The sequence below is a fragment of the Sinohyriopsis cumingii genome, chromosome 18 (assembly GCF_028554795.1).
Source record: "Sinohyriopsis cumingii isolate HCF-2022 chromosome 18, ASM2855479v2, whole genome shotgun sequence".
In the NCBI taxonomy this organism is placed as follows: Eukaryota; Metazoa; Mollusca; class Bivalvia; order Unionida; family Unionidae; genus Sinohyriopsis; species Sinohyriopsis cumingii.
The window spans coordinates 18,291,729-18,309,573 of record NC_142978.1 but is presented as its reverse complement, the minus strand read 5'-3'; the positions used below and the strand labels follow the sequence as shown (position 1 = coordinate 18,309,573).

Genomic DNA, 17,845 nt, shown 5'->3' with positions numbered 1-17,845 from the left:
TCCTGTTATGCTATAGTCTTGGCAGAAAAAATGAAGGAATTGATCAAGAAAGATTGCTATGGATGTCATAACGATCATCCCAGTCAAATGCAACACGATACATGCCTGATGTTGAGTCAAGAAGAAAAATTGGACGAATATCTGGACGAAGCTTGGAGTCTCATCTCGGAAGAAGAGGTGTTGCAACAGTGGTATAAAGGCTTGCGTGAACATTCTTTTCCTCCATTAACAACTCAAGAGATCCATCGCATCGAAGCTATCTTGGATCAGAGTTGGGAGTCGAGGCGAAGAAACGGTTACTTGCCAGACATTTTCAAGCAAAAAGTCAGAATCGAATTGATCACTTATCATTACCTGTGAAGAAGAAAAAAACATGGATACCTGAGAACTTTATTACCTTTTGAACCACAGCTCGTACACGGCTTCTTGGAATCCTGTCATCTGTGCTAAAGATGAACTCCCTCATCGCAAACCTCAAGACCATCTAACTTATGTGATCAACACGGACGACAGTCATCTCCCATGAACCCACTGGGTAGCCGTCTACTTTCCTCAAGAAGGATGTGTGGAATATTTCGATTAGTATGGATTGCCTTCTTTCAAAGATGATATCATTAACTTTATGAGAAGAAATGCTCAGACCACCCGATTCAATAATGTGAAATTACAAGGCACAGATTCCTTGGTGTGTGGACAATATTGTGTGTATTTTCTGCATCATCGCAGCCTGGGCTATTCCTTAGAACATTTAGTGACTCATTTTGATCCTCGTTCTTCGTCTAGAAACGATGTGAAAGTAGATAAATGGTTTTGTGACATTATACTGGTCTTTTGTCTCAAGCTAGGAAACGTAGTGTCCATCAATGGCCTAATGACTTCCAACAGTGGAAATCACAATTTCATTCACAACGTTGTCAGCCCTGTCCAAAATAATGTATTAGTTGAGAAAAAAATGTTTGTGATTTGAAACAAAATGTTTGATGTTATATTGTTTAATTATTGCTAGAGTCAAGTGATTTTGAATAAAAAATGTGTTTTGAAGAAAGAAAAAATGCCTTTGTGATTTGTTTGGCTATAAGAATTTTGATTCATGCTCTTTGACTTCTTACTATCCCTCTCATGACACTCATTGAACGTTCCGACTCGAAAACCGTGTAGGGATGTTTTCCTTCGCGTCCGCGCTTTGACCATAAAAACGGGTCAGTCTCCAGTCTACGCATCCATTGTCGACTCATCTTCCTACGAAGATGTGCTCCAGGCTAGCTAAGTTGAACGAAGCCTCTGTGAATTTGCATAGGGTCATGACAAGTCTGATATCGCGACCTGAAGAGACAGACAATGTGAGAATGTTGAAAGTCACTGAAGACCTGAAAGAAGAGCTCTTCAAGGAGGAAATCAAGAAAGAGAAAGAAGAATGGACGGAGAAGTACAGACTTCATAAACAGCAGAGAGAGAAAGAGAGAGCAGCAACAGCAGCAGCAGCATGAACCTGACAGAGGCTTTGTCGACTGTCGCATCGATACCAAAGAGTTATTCTTCTCTTTCCGAAGAAGCAGACCTTATCCTGTGAGAAAGCCTGTCCTCAGAGGAGGCCGCCATCTTATAACCTAAAAGATCGCCATAGCTTCAAGTTCACCAAAAAAAAAAAATTCAAAAAAAAAAATAAAAACAAAAACAATTTTCAGGGCTACCCCATACTCTCGAAAAGAAATAACATTCCATTGCCTAGGATATGTTAGTCAGTTAAAAAAAAAACCAGAAGTGAGTCTATAAGCACATGATTTCTTTATCTTGGTTAGAAAGTGTGACTCTAAGCCTTTCGTTTCCGTCAAATAGTGATGGTCAGTAAAAGGTGAGTGAGTGTTTCTTTTAGGTCTGTGCGTTTTTTGTTTTGTTTTTTTTGTTTTTTATTGGTGATAATATGGATAATGTAAGTTCGGGTACAACGAAATTAAAATAATTAGACCCAGAACTCTGCGTGGAGGGAAGAAATATACGCAACAACAGCGGGAGCAAGAAAAGCAGACCCAGCCAGTTAGCACTCCACCCACCTCGAGACCACCAATACCATATAGTCAACAGCCGCCTGTACCTAACAAACAACCCACCCTGGAAAGAGTGGTGGCACAACACAGGGCCAATTAGACAAACGATATGGCAAACTCAAACTCAATTATCGGAGGCACTACGTACTTCTCTCACTCAGTGACGTCACTGACGCTGGAAATTTTGAGACCATAAATTTGGACTTGGGATTTTCCACAGGTTGTAGCTATACATATGTACTAGAGTTCATAAACAGGAACGTCATTCAAACTGAGGCTATAAAAAGATAGTGGGGTTTTCCAAAGGAATAACCCACAAGTTGTAGCTATAAATAGATGGTGAGATTTCATAGGAATTTTAGCTCATTATAGCTATAAATAGATACATGGGTGTTTATCTACGATCGTCACACAAGTTGATATTGTAAATAGTTACTAATTTTATCCATTTTAGTCTAAACCATTCTAACTTAATTTTCGAGGATATGTTGATTTTTCTTTAAATTCTGGGACAATTTCGTCATTTTAGCCTTACTTTTAGTGACATCCATTTTGTCGTTGAGCATTTCCTTGATTATAGCTATTTACAGCATCATTACAATTATGCAAATTTTTGAACACCCCAGCAAGATTTCAGGTCTTGGTAATGCTTTATATATAAATCTCACGCTTGTACTAGTGTATGTATGTCTCTGTCTCTGTTGTGTTTGAAATTCTACCATCATTGTCCCTAGACAATCCCACCATGTTCAATTCCCCTTGACGCTGTACAGACCCACCATGTTCAATTTCCATATGTTAAATTCCCCTTGACGCTAGACAGTCCCACGATTTATTCCCCATGTTAAATTCCCTTGACGCTATATTGTCCCAGGGTTTTTCGTCCATGTTAAATTTACATAGACGCTATAGTGTCCCAGGGTGGTTAATGTTAAATTTCCATTGACACTATATGTTCACAGGGGTGTTTTTAATGGTAAGCCCCATTGACGCTATACTATCCCTATTCTCTACTTACGTCAGATCACGATCTTTGTTATTTGCAGTTTGACTCGACTTATAGTCGAGTGTATACGATACTATATGCATGTACATGAATTAACAATGGCATCTCGCGTAAACAGTTTAAAAGTTCAAGGCCATATGAAATAACTAGTATAGTGAGTGAAAGATATTTAAGTTCCCTGAACATAGAAATATTAACTTAAGTGTCATACCAGTTGTATGGACTACATTGCTAGATTCACTAAAAGACAATGTTAACTGTAGTAAATACCTTCTGGGTCAGTGAGGACTATCACACGATCATTGAAGGGATACTTTCGTGAATAGCCTAAATTTGACTATGCACATAAATATGACATGTTTCAGTCAAACTTTAATTCCTACACTGTATATTACGTACAAATTAATGTGAAACTTGACAGTCTAGCACACTAGTCATGTATATTTCATTATCTACAAACCCCTGTTTGTCTAAATCTCTATTTGCAACGAATTCGGAAGTTCATGTCTCTAGTACTGTATGAGTCGGTTTGGCCTAGAACCTAGAAGTTTTGTACGACTGCGAAACCTTTAGACTAGAAACATTAATGAAAAAAGCTGGGTCTCTAAACTTCAAACTTTGTGAAAAGACAGTTTTCTTTAAAAATTAAGGAAAGAGAAATCTAGGCGAGTAACTTAAAAAAGTTACGAAAAATCGCTGCACGTATTCTATGAACGTTTATGAGGACCAATTGCCTAGCGTCCTTTCTAAAACCTCTTTATCCGGTCTAAAATGGATATATACTGGTTAACACCTTTAAAGGGAATTGTTGTAATTTATTGGGCATGGGCTCCCTGTTATCTAGATACTGCAAAAACCTATACAATATTAAAGCATGAGTGGTTCCTTTCTGATATTATAAACAAAAAAGTTGCTTCTTTCTAGTGTCACGTGATGTAATTTAAAATGATTTTAAGCTTGTTGCAATGATCGACGCAATTGGTAGGTATTAAAAGGGGTGTTTTTCTGATCGAATTTATCTGTACTGCAAAAGGGCTTCCTATTGCCTAGCTACTGTATAAAACTGCACAATATTTAAGCATGAGTAGTTCCTTTATGATGTTGAAAACGAATAGTTGCTTCGTTCAGTGTCATGTGATGGAAGTTCAAGCTTTGATTGGAAGCTTGTTCCAAGGATTGACACAACTTGTGAACATTATAAAGAGTGGTTTTCAGGTCGAATTATTTAGTACCGCTTGAGTTTATCTACTTTATGGGCCATCCTATTAACACGCTTTGAGGACATCTTTTGAATCAATACCAGGACATTTTGTATACGTTAACAATACAACGTCGATAATGTGTCTCGTTCAATATTTACTGTTCGCACTCCTTGCTGTTAGCAACCAGTCGCAAATGACCCAAGGGTCTGTCACAAGCGACGGTCCACAGCTTGACGACGAGAATGAACTACTACAGAGACTCCTAAATGCTGACTTCTCTCGGAAAGAAACGGAGTCTACCCTCCTGCAACTTCAAGACAAGGATACATCTCTAGAAACAGACGTAAAGGAGAAACACCTCGACAATAAGCGACAGAAAGACTCTATATCAAGAGGTAGGCATATCTGGCATTAAATATATTTGTACGATTCCTTGTGCAAACCGCAATTGCTTAAGGTTAATGTGTTTGCCCGTTTGGAATAAAATACTTTATTACTTTCCTCTCAGTAATTACATTATTCTATCAAGCTAACCATTTATACGTTTCTATATAATCCTCTTTTAAGATGTTAATTGGCTTTTTATGAAATAATTATATTTCCTTCTGTTCCGTGACTCATTTCATCAAAAGAATAATATAGCAAATTACACTGAACATGTCTGTCAAACGTCTTTTGCGGCATATCCAGATATCGTGTTGCGATACGTTGGTATTAACTAACCTCATAAATATCTCTTTAAAGATTGTTGAAACTAGTAATTATTCTGTCCGCATGTTCTTCATCAGTTAAAGAGAAACTCTGAGAGAGAATATATCTGACATCATTGTTCAATATAGGATGACGTGCTTGATATTGAACCATTGTATTAGGTTTAAGTTTGTTAATTCGAGCGTATTTTAAATATTTATTATACAATCACTTTTTGCAAATTCATTTTATTTATTGTTTTCATAATTTTTAGCCTGATCAATTGCGGTGTGTACCTAATCGAGCCCCTTAGATCTTTATTTTTTTATAATGCAAAATAAGAAAAAGGCAGTAAACGTTATTAGGAACTTTATTTCTTTGCCTCCACGTGGGGAATTAAAACATTTATCTACTACAATGATATGTAATAAATTCCTTTCATTAAACACGTGAATGTGGAATGAGAGAAAAATATCGCAAACAAAATTAGATGTCTTGATTTCATGGGTGTAAAAATGTTTTCTTCATGACATTTTCCATACAATCTGCTGGCAACACAAGACACAACCAAATATTACATTTTACGGTTTTTAATACTGCAATCATAAACTACACGAATTCCATCTGATATTCCAAACGCTACTCTTCTTTTCTGGCCTTATAAGTAATTGAGCCTTAATTTATGTCATGTACTACTTTAAACCTCATTTTTTGTATGTGCCATGAAACAGTATCCTTACTAACGATAAAAGAGCAGTACGTATTTACTATGGAATTGTGGTAACATAATTGCAAATTATATTGCATTGTAATAGGATCACTCCCTCAACACAGTTGTAATGACCATACGTTTTTGTGTCACATAAAACTTGTACCTTTGTATTTCATCCGTAAACAGAAATACTTTGCCCAAAGTTACATATTTTATGGCCCAAAGTTGTGACTCCATGAGATACGATATTCATTCAGACCCTCTTCCAAAAGTCACGTGCCACCAACATATATTAGTCGTAATAAGGATGGGATGATTTCCAACCAAGATGTTCTTTATTACAGGAGAAAACTCTGGCTACTAAATCAATGCACGTGAATTCCTTTGTTTTCAAATGATGAATGTGTTCAAAGGCTAGTAGTCTTGTGTCTCTAAAAGCATTTTGTTACTGTTCTTTTTTTAGGACTTGGACAAACATATGTCAGATGGGGAAGGAATAACTGTCCAGGAAAAGATAATAATCTCGTATACAAAGGTCAGAAAAATTTTGTCTTATGATGTCGCTAAACATAAAACAATTGCATATCATGGTGATACTGTCATCCCCTCCTCTCTCTCTCTCTCTCTCTCTCTCAACAGATACGATAACACGCATTTAAACAGTTAAATAACGTCTAAGATCATTTATGTTTATCTTACAAAAGACGGAAGCCGCAAACAAATATGAACATAAAAGTTTCACTTATTTGAGCGGTGTATAGTTCCATTATAAGTGTGTTGCCCTTTTTAAGGGGAGAGATGCAGGCTTGTTCGCCAAAGGCAGGTTATATTCCACGCGGTTAAAGCCAGAGTGGAACATGACTTACGATATCCTCGCCTTGCAAGGCAATAAATGACTTTTATATGGAAACACGATCGACAGAGGGAGTCACGAGCGTGTGAGGAAGACACGATGCTTTGTTTCCTGACACGGTATACCTTACCGCCAACCACTGACACAAGCATAAATTATAATAAAATAACTCATTCGAGCACACTGTAGAAACTGTAATCGTCCCAAGTCCAATGATCACGTGCAACTAGCTTTGAATTTGTGCTTTACGGCATAGCTGCGCAAATAATGTATTTAGTTGATTTAATTTGAATAAATGTTAAAATGCTGAAAGCTTGCTTCTGCTTTGGTTGAAACAGTTTGAGACACATTATTTGATCATTATAGTTTGCGTTATTTGACATGTACTACCAATAATTTGCTATCTTATGCTAGGATTTGCTGGTGGTTCATTCTGGACTCACAGTGGAGGAGCTGCTGATTTTCTTTGCTTGCCAGAGGATCCCACCTGGGGGAGTTATGTTGGGGGCACATCTAAAAGTGGATTCATTTACGGTGCAGAGTACAGAACATTTACTGGAAGTAATCCCTTTCCAACTGTCCCTGATGAGAGTCAGGTCGACGTCCCGTGTTGTCTGTGTAGCACTACACGGACAAACATAGTAATGATCCCTGGTAGAACGAATTGCTACCCAGGGTGGGACATGGAATACAAAGGGTATCTGATGTCTGGAGCTTATGACCACGTCGGGGCGACAAACTACGTTTGTGTGGATGAAAAAGCCGAGTCAAGACACGGAAGCTATGCAAATCAAGAAGGTCATCTGATGTATGTAGTTCAGGCAAAATGTGGATCTCTACCTTGTCCACCATACGCCGAGAATCGAGTAATAGCCTGTGTTCTTTGTTCAAAATGAAGAATGTTATAACATCGTAGTGTGCCATTTGATAACGTGTTCATTCGGACAATACCCGAATCACTGTAAACGGGGATGCGATCTCCTTAGCGCCGTCTTGACAAATTTGTTGTAAAGTTAAATAAAAGTAATTACGATCAAGAGAGTTGTTATGTTTAATAATATTAAACTTTTACATTACCGGGTAAATGTATTACGCCACTCCAAAAGTCTATTAAGGACCTTTCATGCAAACATAACATTACTGTAAAGGTACGTGATTTAAACGCTAATACTGTGTTTTAGCCTTAAAGGTATTTCAGTGCGTAGTCATGTTTGAAATTGTAATAAATGACAGCCTTGATATGATGAGGACATCAGAACGTACCGAAAACATGTTCTGTGTCAATACGAGAATGCAATTTATATATATATAAATATATATATATATATATATATATATATATATATATATATATATATATATATATATATATATCAAGAGTAATTAATGCCAGCATTGCGACAACTGTGAGACATATCCTTACTCTCTCTTATATATATATATATATATATATATATATATATGTATATGTATATATATATGTATATATATATGTATATATATATGCATATATATATATATATATATATATATATATATATATATATATATAAATATAAATATACATATATATATACATATATATATACACATATATATATATATATATATATATATATATATATATATATATATATAGATAGATAGATAGATAGATATATACATACATATATATATATATATATATATATATATATATATATATATATATATATATATATATATATATATATATATACATATATATATATGCAATATTTGTCATTTGAATAATAAACCAGTGTCTGTAAGCAATATTCAAAATTCTCTATTGCCATATAAGTTGTTGAACAAATATGTTTTTGTATTTCAAAGTGATTCTTCAAAAAGTAAATTTGTTCATGACAAATATTAACCTTTTGGCAACTTTGAATGTCATTTATGAAAAGCATAAACCTTCTGGGAACTCTGTATATTTTGATGCTGTCATCAACCTTTGCGTGACAACGTAAATACATATGTCTAAATTCAGCCTTTTACAGACGTGACTTTACACCTCAACAGTTGAGCTTTTTTAACTGTAAAAGGTTCAAGGGTTCATTAAGAGACACATGATACAGTATGAACTTGTGACCCATTTGGATAACATAAAGAATAATGACATAGATGCTATTTATCTAATAAATGAGATGGTTACGTACACGCACAAATTAATATTCTGATCATAGCGCCAAAACAGATCCCTGTTAGTTCGACCGGTCATTAGAACACATATTATATCATCTTGTCTACTGGAGAGATTGGTATGGTTGTATGTGTTGCTCTGTCAGATCTAATTTATGTGTTATCATTCATATTGTAGCTAGAAAGACCGGGTACTAAATTTAGATCTTTGTATCATAATATATTTTGTTCGTAGATCATCTTTATAAACACTTTATGTATTCAGTCAAGGTAGGAGGACGCATAATACATACTAATGAGTTTTGGAATATGACCATTTGGTCATGGTCTTGGTGTGGGTATGAGTGATGTAAAAAGGTGCGAACGGTGGCAAGTTTGGAAGATGCAATGGAGAGCGTAGACATTATTAAAGGAGAACAAAGGAAGTACCTGTAGGTCGTGTCGATTTTATAGCATTTGTTTCGTTTTGCTGTTATTCATTTTAATTTTGTTTTCTTACTGGTGCGTGAGTTTTTACATAGCCAGTTACGTTTTACTAAAGAAACAGAAACATGTCAAATAAATATGCTTGCTGTGACATGAATAAATAGATTGATTTTAAACACTGCAAAGCTGTCTTTCCAGATTCATTTTAAACACTGCAAAGCTGTCTTCCATTTGTCCTTGTGATACAATGCCATCCTACCCACCCCTTCCAGCTCTTCCGTCTAGACAGTTTCCTCTTCACAAAAAATATCTTTATAGTTTCGTTTATCGTTGGGTAAAACCACTCCTTCAGAGCGACTCGCCCTCACCTTGAAACACACACACGCACACAAACATACACACAAACTGTCAGACCGAAATGGGGAAATGTTAAAAACAATGTGAATCAAATCTCTCAAACTTACTATTGATCATATCACAAGCTATACTATCCTTGCTACTAATTATACCATCCAACATTCCGTACACACTCTATCCAAAATGCCATGTATCAGCTTAGAGTTGTAAAAACAAGATGAAATCTCATATACTTACTATCTACCACACCACAACATATACTATCAATCTCAGCACCTATACCATCCAACACCCACCCCATACAAACACAATCCAAAACGCAATGTGTTTGCTTAGCATGTAAGAGAAGATGAAATCCAACTAAATTAATCCCTATTTACGATCCAAAACCCCATGCACAATATATCCGAAATGCCTTGTATTACCTTAGCATTTAAGAGAAGAGAAGGAAGTGTCACACAAACGATCTCATATCCCTTATATACCATTCAAAATCCTATGCACACTCTATAAAAAATACCTTGTGTTAGCTTATAATTTAAGAGAAGACGGAATCCAACCAAAACACTCTCACATGCCTTATATACCATTCAAAACCCCATGCACACTCTATCAAAAAAGCCATGTGTTAGCTTTGAGTTTTAAAATTAAAATCAAATCTCACACACATGCTTGCCATAACACCACAACATATACTATCCAATATATCACCTAATCCATCCAACTTCACAGGCATAAACTATCCAAAAACGCCTTGTGTTAGCTTAGAGTGAACGAGAAGAAGATGCAATCTCACAAACATACAATCACACCTCACCTATGTCATTGAACACCCCATGCACAAACAATTAAAAACGCCATGTCTTAACCCAAAGTGTAAGATAATATGTCATCACATAATCATACAGTCACACACAACCTGTACCATGCAATACCCCATAAATACACACTCGAAAACGCCTTGTGTTAGTTTAGAGTGTAAAATAGGGAGATGAAATCTCACAAAATATGATATCCATCACACCGCCTACACCATTCAACAATCGTTGCGCAAATTATCCAAGACTCTTATATATATTCTTCTACGGTGTGTGTGCTTTTGTGAATATTCATGTCACATTTTATTTACAAATCAAGACACAACGATGACAATTGATCAGACTGACACATTTTCTCCCTTGCACCCTTAAAGCGCGTATGTAAAGGGAAACATTCATACCATTTCAAATCTGACATAATAACGTGACCCAGAATGATAGAGTTGACACAGACAGCTGCATCTACATGTATCGCTCTCACAATTATCAGCAAACAATCGGAGACCAATTAGGGGCATCGACGGACGAGCACCATTTGCAGTTTGCAGTTTGGAGAGAATCAATATTTCAGAACGACTACGTAGGATCTCGAAAAAATTATACGGTTACGACCTCACGAAATCATCTGTTGCCCATTGGAACAAAATGTATCGGATTGTATACCAGAAGCGAGTGTGACTTCCAAGCCACAAGACTTCACTTTACGGTCACGCCGATATTCCCCGGTATAAATTAGGTTCTAATACGACATTCACCCGAAAGGATGATGACTCAAAGTTCCAAGAAGATAAATTTTCTGTCTTCTTGCCTGACTATTGCGATTGTGTCAGTCGATTGAAAACGTTTAAAATATGGCTTAAGGATAGGAAAGGATTACTTACACCCAATGTTTTAGCTAAAACCGGATTTGTCTACTTGGGACCCGAGACTGGACTGGGATACGAAGTACAGAGTATTTAATGTGGTCTGTATCTATGTAACTTAAACGATTCAGCTATCCTTGAACATGCTAAATTGTCTCCACACTGTCCTTACCATTCTTTCGCCTTTCCATCGATCACACTACGGTACATTTGTGACAGTACCTTATGAGAAGGAAGTACCGTTGGTCAGGAAGAAAACAAGGAAGACTACCAAAGCCAAGCATAAAAGGGGAACTATATACAAGACCGGTACTTCATTATGATTAGTATAAAAGGGGGAAAACTTCTAAGACCTAGACTTCATTACGATTACCTACGCCAAGCCAGAAAGATTAATCATTTTACAAGACTTAAATTGATATATGAATTTTGCAAAGGTCTAAAAAAAAATTAAAACTGCAATCTAGTCAGGTCTAATCTGTAAACTCCAAAGTAAGATTCAATAGTCGTTTTGTTACCATTTTATATTTTTTTTTTGAAAATAAAAATAATAAATTTATTACTTAAATAGGAAAGAGAGCAAGTCAACCTTAACAGTATTTATGCCACTAGAGTATATCACTACTACCTATATATGAAATGATTTTAGCTAATATACCTTGAGGCCCTCAAACAAAGGAATTTATCTTTTCTAACTGCATCTCTGAAGCTACTGTACATATTGGGATTGGAAGAAGGAAGCAGAGATGGCATTAATAATGTCAACTGGAATACTATTCCAGAGCAAAGTTCCAGAGTTATTGAAACATTTTGTGAATAATTCCATATTTGGTATGGTAATTTTAAACTGTTTGATAGACATGGATGGCAGGTGAGGAGTATTACCAGATAGCATACACTTACAGTTATTGTAAATATTCAGGAGCACTATTGTTGGACATCCTGTACATTAATTTGGCTTTTATCAACCGGTTTCGCTCTTTAATAAGTAAGAATGTTAACTTACCAGCACAATTTTCTTTGCTTTTTTTCTGGATTGATATCAGCCTGAATGATATTGTTTGAAGCTATGCTAGCTTTGCAATGTCTTTATCATTAGAATTACTCCACACTGTGTTGGAGAAGTCTAAACAGGGATGCATGTAACTGTTATGAAATAGTTTTCTGCGCCTTTCAGAGAGCAAATGTCCCTACTGAAAAGCTATAAAATTGATTTAACTTTTTCACTGACATGTTTGATTGATATGTTCAGTTCATGATAGGTTATTATCTACCAAAACACCAAGTAGACTATCATAAAAAACCATTTGAAAATATTTAGCTTTCCATGTCAGATATAGCTTATCATTACCAAGATTTGGTCTTTTATGCTATGTTAAGGTAAATAATATTTTAGTTTTACCAGTATTTACCACCATGCCTTTGCATGTGCACCAGTTATCCAGTTTGTTTATGGCATCCTGTAAAGAAATTTCTATTTCGTGCTTTGTGTTTTGGATGTCTGACAATGCTGTGTCATCTGCATAGAGATCTGTAAATTAAATTGAGTCCCTTAGTAAAAAGTGGTAGGCCATTGCTAAATAATATCAATAGTTATGGACATAAAATTTAACCGTGTGGTACTCCATGTTGGTACGTATATTTGATTTAATTTACATTTGATTTAGTTTAATTATTTGTAACGTTTTTAAAAATATATTTTTAATTTCATTACATGTCAATGTAATGTAATTTTGTATACCAAGAATTTAATATTTTCCAGAAAATTCAGTTTGACCTGAATATTCTCATTAATACCTAAAAATAGACACACTGATTCTAATTTTGACTTAGTTTCCAAGCTTGATTCAGACATCACTGAGACAAGTAAACAAAGTTTTATTTTTATTTCATTCTCGAGCAAAATGATTGGTTTTTATCAAGGTCATACTAGGAGTCAGTGAATTTTTGTATGTAAACAGCCTCTAGTTTGCAATTCTGGGTTTACGAAATTGCGCAGGATTTATACCAATCCTAATTCTTGGCATCCGTCCGTCTACGGGAGACGAAGGCGTAGCTCCAAAGTAAGCTTTTGTCTATCCTTCTTTCTAGCTCTCTTTTCAGCTTGTTTTATTCTTCTCTCTTTCTCTGCGTTTTGAATTCCCTGCCTGACAGCTAGGCGCCAGCTGGAACGGTTGTTTGCACAGCTCTCCCAGTCGTTGACATTGATGTTTGCCGTCTTCATATCCTTCTTGCAAACATCTTTGTAGCGCAGATGTGGTCGTCCAGTTGGTCGTGCACCTTCTGCTAACTCCCCATATAACAGGTCCTTTGGAATGCGACCTGGGTCCATTCTTTTGACATGGCCAAGCCAGCGAAGGCGCCTCTCGCTGAGAATGGAGAACATGCTGTTCATGTTGGCGCGTTCTAGAACCTCTGTGTTGGGTACTTTGTCCTGCCACTGGATGTGCAGAATGCGTCGCAGGCATCTCAGGTGGAAGCTGTTGAGTTTCCTCTCGTGTCTTGCATAGGTGGTCCATGTTTCGCTGCTGTAGAGAAGTGAGCTGAGTACGCAGGCTTGGTAGACACGCAGTTTTGTCTTCTCTGTGAGGCTGGGGTTGTTCCAGACTCTCTGGTTAAGTCTGGCCATCACTGCTGCTGCCTTGGCAATCCTGCCGTTCACCTCAGAATCAATGGACAGTGAGTTGGAGATGTTAGGCCCGAGGTATGTGAAGTTCTCGACAACTTCCAAGTTGTCTGTGTCCTGCGCCATGACGTTCGTTTTCTTCAAACTGATGGTCAATCCAAATTCCTTACAAGCATGGGAGAGGCGGCATACCAGCTGCTGAAGTCCATCTTCCGTGTGTGATGTCAAGGCTACATCGTCGGCGAAGAGCAATTCGCGGATGAGTACCTCTGTGACTTTAGTCTTAGCACGGAGACGGGCGATGTTGAACAGCTTGCCGTCAGCCCTGTTATGGATGTACACTCCCTCGCTGCAGTCCTTGAATGCGTACTGGCGAAGCATGGAGAAGAAGATGGCAAAGAGAGTCGACGCAAGGACGCAGCCTTGTTTGACTCCCCTGATGACTGGGAATGCTTCAGATGTTGTGCCATTGAAGCACACTGTGCTGTGCATGTTCTCGTGGAACGACATGATGACAGCAAGCAGACGTGGTGGTCAGCCGATCTTCTGCAGGAGTCTGAAGAGTCCACTCTGACTAACCTGGTCAAACGCCTTCGTCAGGTCTATGAAGGCAATGTAGAGGGGCATCTGCTGCTCGCGACACTTCTCCTGCAGCTGACGTAGTGAGAAGATCATGTCTACAGTTGATCTGCCGGCTCGAAATCCACAATGGGACTCTGGGTAGACGCGTGAGGCTAGGATTTGCAAGCGCGCCAAGTCAACACGGGCGAAAACCTTTCCAACGATGCTGAGGAGGGAGATGCCCCGATAGTTGTTGCAGTCGCTACGGTCTCCTTTGTTTTTGTACAAAGTGACGATGTTGGCGTCACACATGTCCTGTGGGATGTATCCCTTTTCCCAGAAAAGGCAGAGGAGTGTGTGTAGGGGCTGGAGCAGTGCTGGTTTTCCGCTCTTGAGGACTTCAGGCGGAATGCCGTCGCTTCCAGGAGCCTTCCCACAGGCAAGGCAATTGATGGCTTTTCCGAGCTCTTCCAGGGTGGGCTGTGTGTCTAGTTCCTCCGTGACAGGCAGGTCTGGAATGGCGTCCAGGGCAGTTCCAGTGACATTGTTTTGGGTTGCATACAGCTCGAGATAGTGCTCAACCCATCGCTGCAGTTGTTTCCCCTGGTCTGTGATGACTTCGCCCGTCTTGGACTTGAGGGGGGCGGTCTTGTAGCTGTGGGGGCCTGTCGCCTTTTTGATACCCTCATACATTCCTCTTGTATCCCCGGTGTCAGCAGCTGTCTGTATACTGTTGCAAAGGTTCAGCCAGTAGGTGTTGGCATAGCGGCGTGCAGTCTTCTGGACGTTGTTCCTTGCAACCCTGAGGGCTTGTAGTGTTCTGGGGCTAGGTGCAGCCTTGTATGCCAGGAGGGCTTTCCTCTTTGCCTCAGTCACGGGCTCCACCTCCTCCCAGTTTGCCTCATACCAGTCGACATTCTTTCGCTCCCTCTTCCCGTAAGATGTGATGGCTGAATTGTACACAGAGTCACGGATATGGGACCACTTGGAGTCAATGGTGTCATCAGGTGTCAATTTGGTGAGGGCTTCCTTCAGTTTGCTGATGAACTGCTGTATTTTCTCTGGGTTTCTTGCACAACAGGTGTTGATGCGTGGGTGACCCTTCTTTTTGGCGTGGTGCAGCTTCTTGGGTAATATTCGCACCTTGCTGGCCACGAGGGAATGGTCCGTGTCACAATCGGCACTGTGGTAGCTGATATTATACCAATACCAATAGAGATATTTCTGAGTTGGGCTTTTTTCTTTACACTGGAAAGTTACATGTTAATTTTCATTAAACGTTTTTGGATTCTAAAAGATCGATTGTTTCTCCTGGAAAAAGTTTCCTGGAAAATTTTTAGTGCTCATACAGAATTTTTGGACAAAGACATTTCAATATATTTTATTCGGAAATTCAAACACCTGATTATTGCTTGTGAATAACACAGAACTGTAGACCCTACAGAACCATAAAAGCTACAGTATACGTCATCGCCTTCCATGGTGGAATTTTCGTCGGGACTAAAACTTAAATTCCTAAGAACCTTTCATTACTAGGACTTCTAAAATTTAATTCATCGATTATTCTTGGATTTAATTTTGGATTTGATTTTTAAAATGGGTAAGTTCTTTTTTTCATTTTTACAGTGTTTTCCAGGGAAATAAATTATTTCTTAAATTTTGAAAAACTTTTTGTTTTTACTCTTTCTTTTGTTACTGTTTATTAAAGCCCAAGAAGTAACATAAGAATTAGGGCCTCGTTCTCGGATTTTATAACTGTCGCTGAAATATTTCAGAAAACTTTTTAATTCCCCTAGCTTTTGAATTTTTTAGTGAAATCGGCAAGCTTTTTCTACAATTTCATCAAAAGTGGAAACCTTTCTTTCAGTTCCTAACCACGACCCATTAGACATTTTCGAAAACAGATGAATTAATTCAACTTGCCCGAAAATATGATCTTTCTGAGGTAAAGGCTTCCTTAACGAAGCAAGAAATAAAATATATTGTGATCCAGTACTTGTTGGAAAAAAATCTTTTGGGTAAAAATGCTTTGCTTCGATCAGTAAGTCAGTACGAGACTCTGACATAAAAGTAAAGGAATTAGAATTAAAATTCAAGACGGAATCGGTGTTGAGCAAGCTGGAACATCAGAAAGATAAAGAAGAAAAACTATTGCAAATCCAGGTGCAATTGGAAATAGAGAAAGAGTAAATAAAATTGTAGAAATAAAAAAAAACAATCCTATTACAGAAGGAAGAAAAACCTAAACACAGTTACAGTTTGAGAAAGAGGAACGAGAGACAGGAAAAAGAGATGGAAAACAAAAGCATTTACAATTGAAAAAGAGGAGAGAGAGACATGAAAGAGAGAAAAAAGACAAATGAAATTACAAAAAGAGCAAATGCAAATGCAATTAGATAAGGAAGAAAGACAGAAAGAGGGGGAATATCAGTTTAGAATGAAAGAAATGGAGCTGGAAAGTGTAAAACACATTCTCACTTCAAATGCAAATTTAAGTTTTATGTTGCATGTTGAAAAGAATATTACGTTTGTGCCCCCTTTCAGAGAAAGAGGTGTAGACAAATATTTTCCTTATTTTGAAAAGGTTGCTGAAAATTTGAAATGACCCAGGAGCATTGGATTCAGTTATTACAATGCGTACTTATTGGTAAAGATAGTGATAGTCACTGTTCACTGTCAGGTCACCATAGTGGTGACTATGATGTGGTCGAGGATTGTATCAAAAAAGGGTTTTGAGTTAGTCCCTGAAGCTTATCGGCAAACGTTCAGAAACTATACAGAAAGAAGTTGGATAAACTCATGTCGAATTTGTTAGAGACAAAGAGCAGGTATTTGATAGATGATGCTTTTTCAAGAACGGTAAACAAGATTATGAAAGTTTCAAACAATTTGTATTACTTGAGGAGTACAAGAACTGTGTCTATAGTGACATTAAAACTTATCTTGACAAGCATAAAATTGTAAAATGCTGCTTGTGCTGCTGATGAGTATTCTTTAACTCATAACGTTTGTTTTGTAAATAAGACTTACACTCAGAATTCTTCTGACAAAAAAATTCCAGCCTAATACAAGTCCTTTTTAATCTCATACTGGCACAACGTCTTAAAATCAAGCTTCAGATAAGCTTGATCTGAGATCTTTGTCTCTTCCTACGTGTACCTATTGCAAGAAGAAGGGACACGTTATTTCGGATTGCTACAAATTGAAAATTAGGAATCAGAATGAAGACAGACCTATTCAAAATGTTCTTATTTCTAAGAGGTCAAGGTCACGATCATATGTTGAAAGCAATACATTCGTTGGGTCTAATAAACCCCAGTCTGACTTTATTATGGAGATTTATGAATCATTCATTTCAAAGGGTTCTATATCACTTTTGGGTGATTTGGTCAATCATATCCATAATAAAATTTAAAGGGACACAGGAGCTTCTCAGAGTCTTTTTTGTCAGGTACTTTGCCTTTTTCTGAAAAGCCTTCTTCTAACGAGAGTGTTCTTATTCAGTGAGTAGAGTGCGGCTTTG

General features: G+C 37.4%; 1 protein-coding gene across 1 annotated transcript; it reads left to right on the top strand.

The window, feature by feature from the left end:
- Positions 1–4,272: 4,272 nt before the first annotated feature.
- Positions 4,273–7,545, top strand: LOC149776171 (uncharacterized). Its single transcript, XM_089942473.1, has 3 exons — positions 4,273–4,648; positions 6,119–6,190; positions 6,923–7,545. The coding sequence occupies exons 1-3, from the start codon at positions 4,390–4,392 to the stop codon at positions 7,402–7,404; spliced, it is 813 nt and encodes a 270-aa protein (XP_089798599.1). The 5' UTR covers positions 4,273–4,389; the 3' UTR covers positions 7,405–7,545.
- Positions 7,546–17,845: the final 10,300 nt, after the last annotated feature.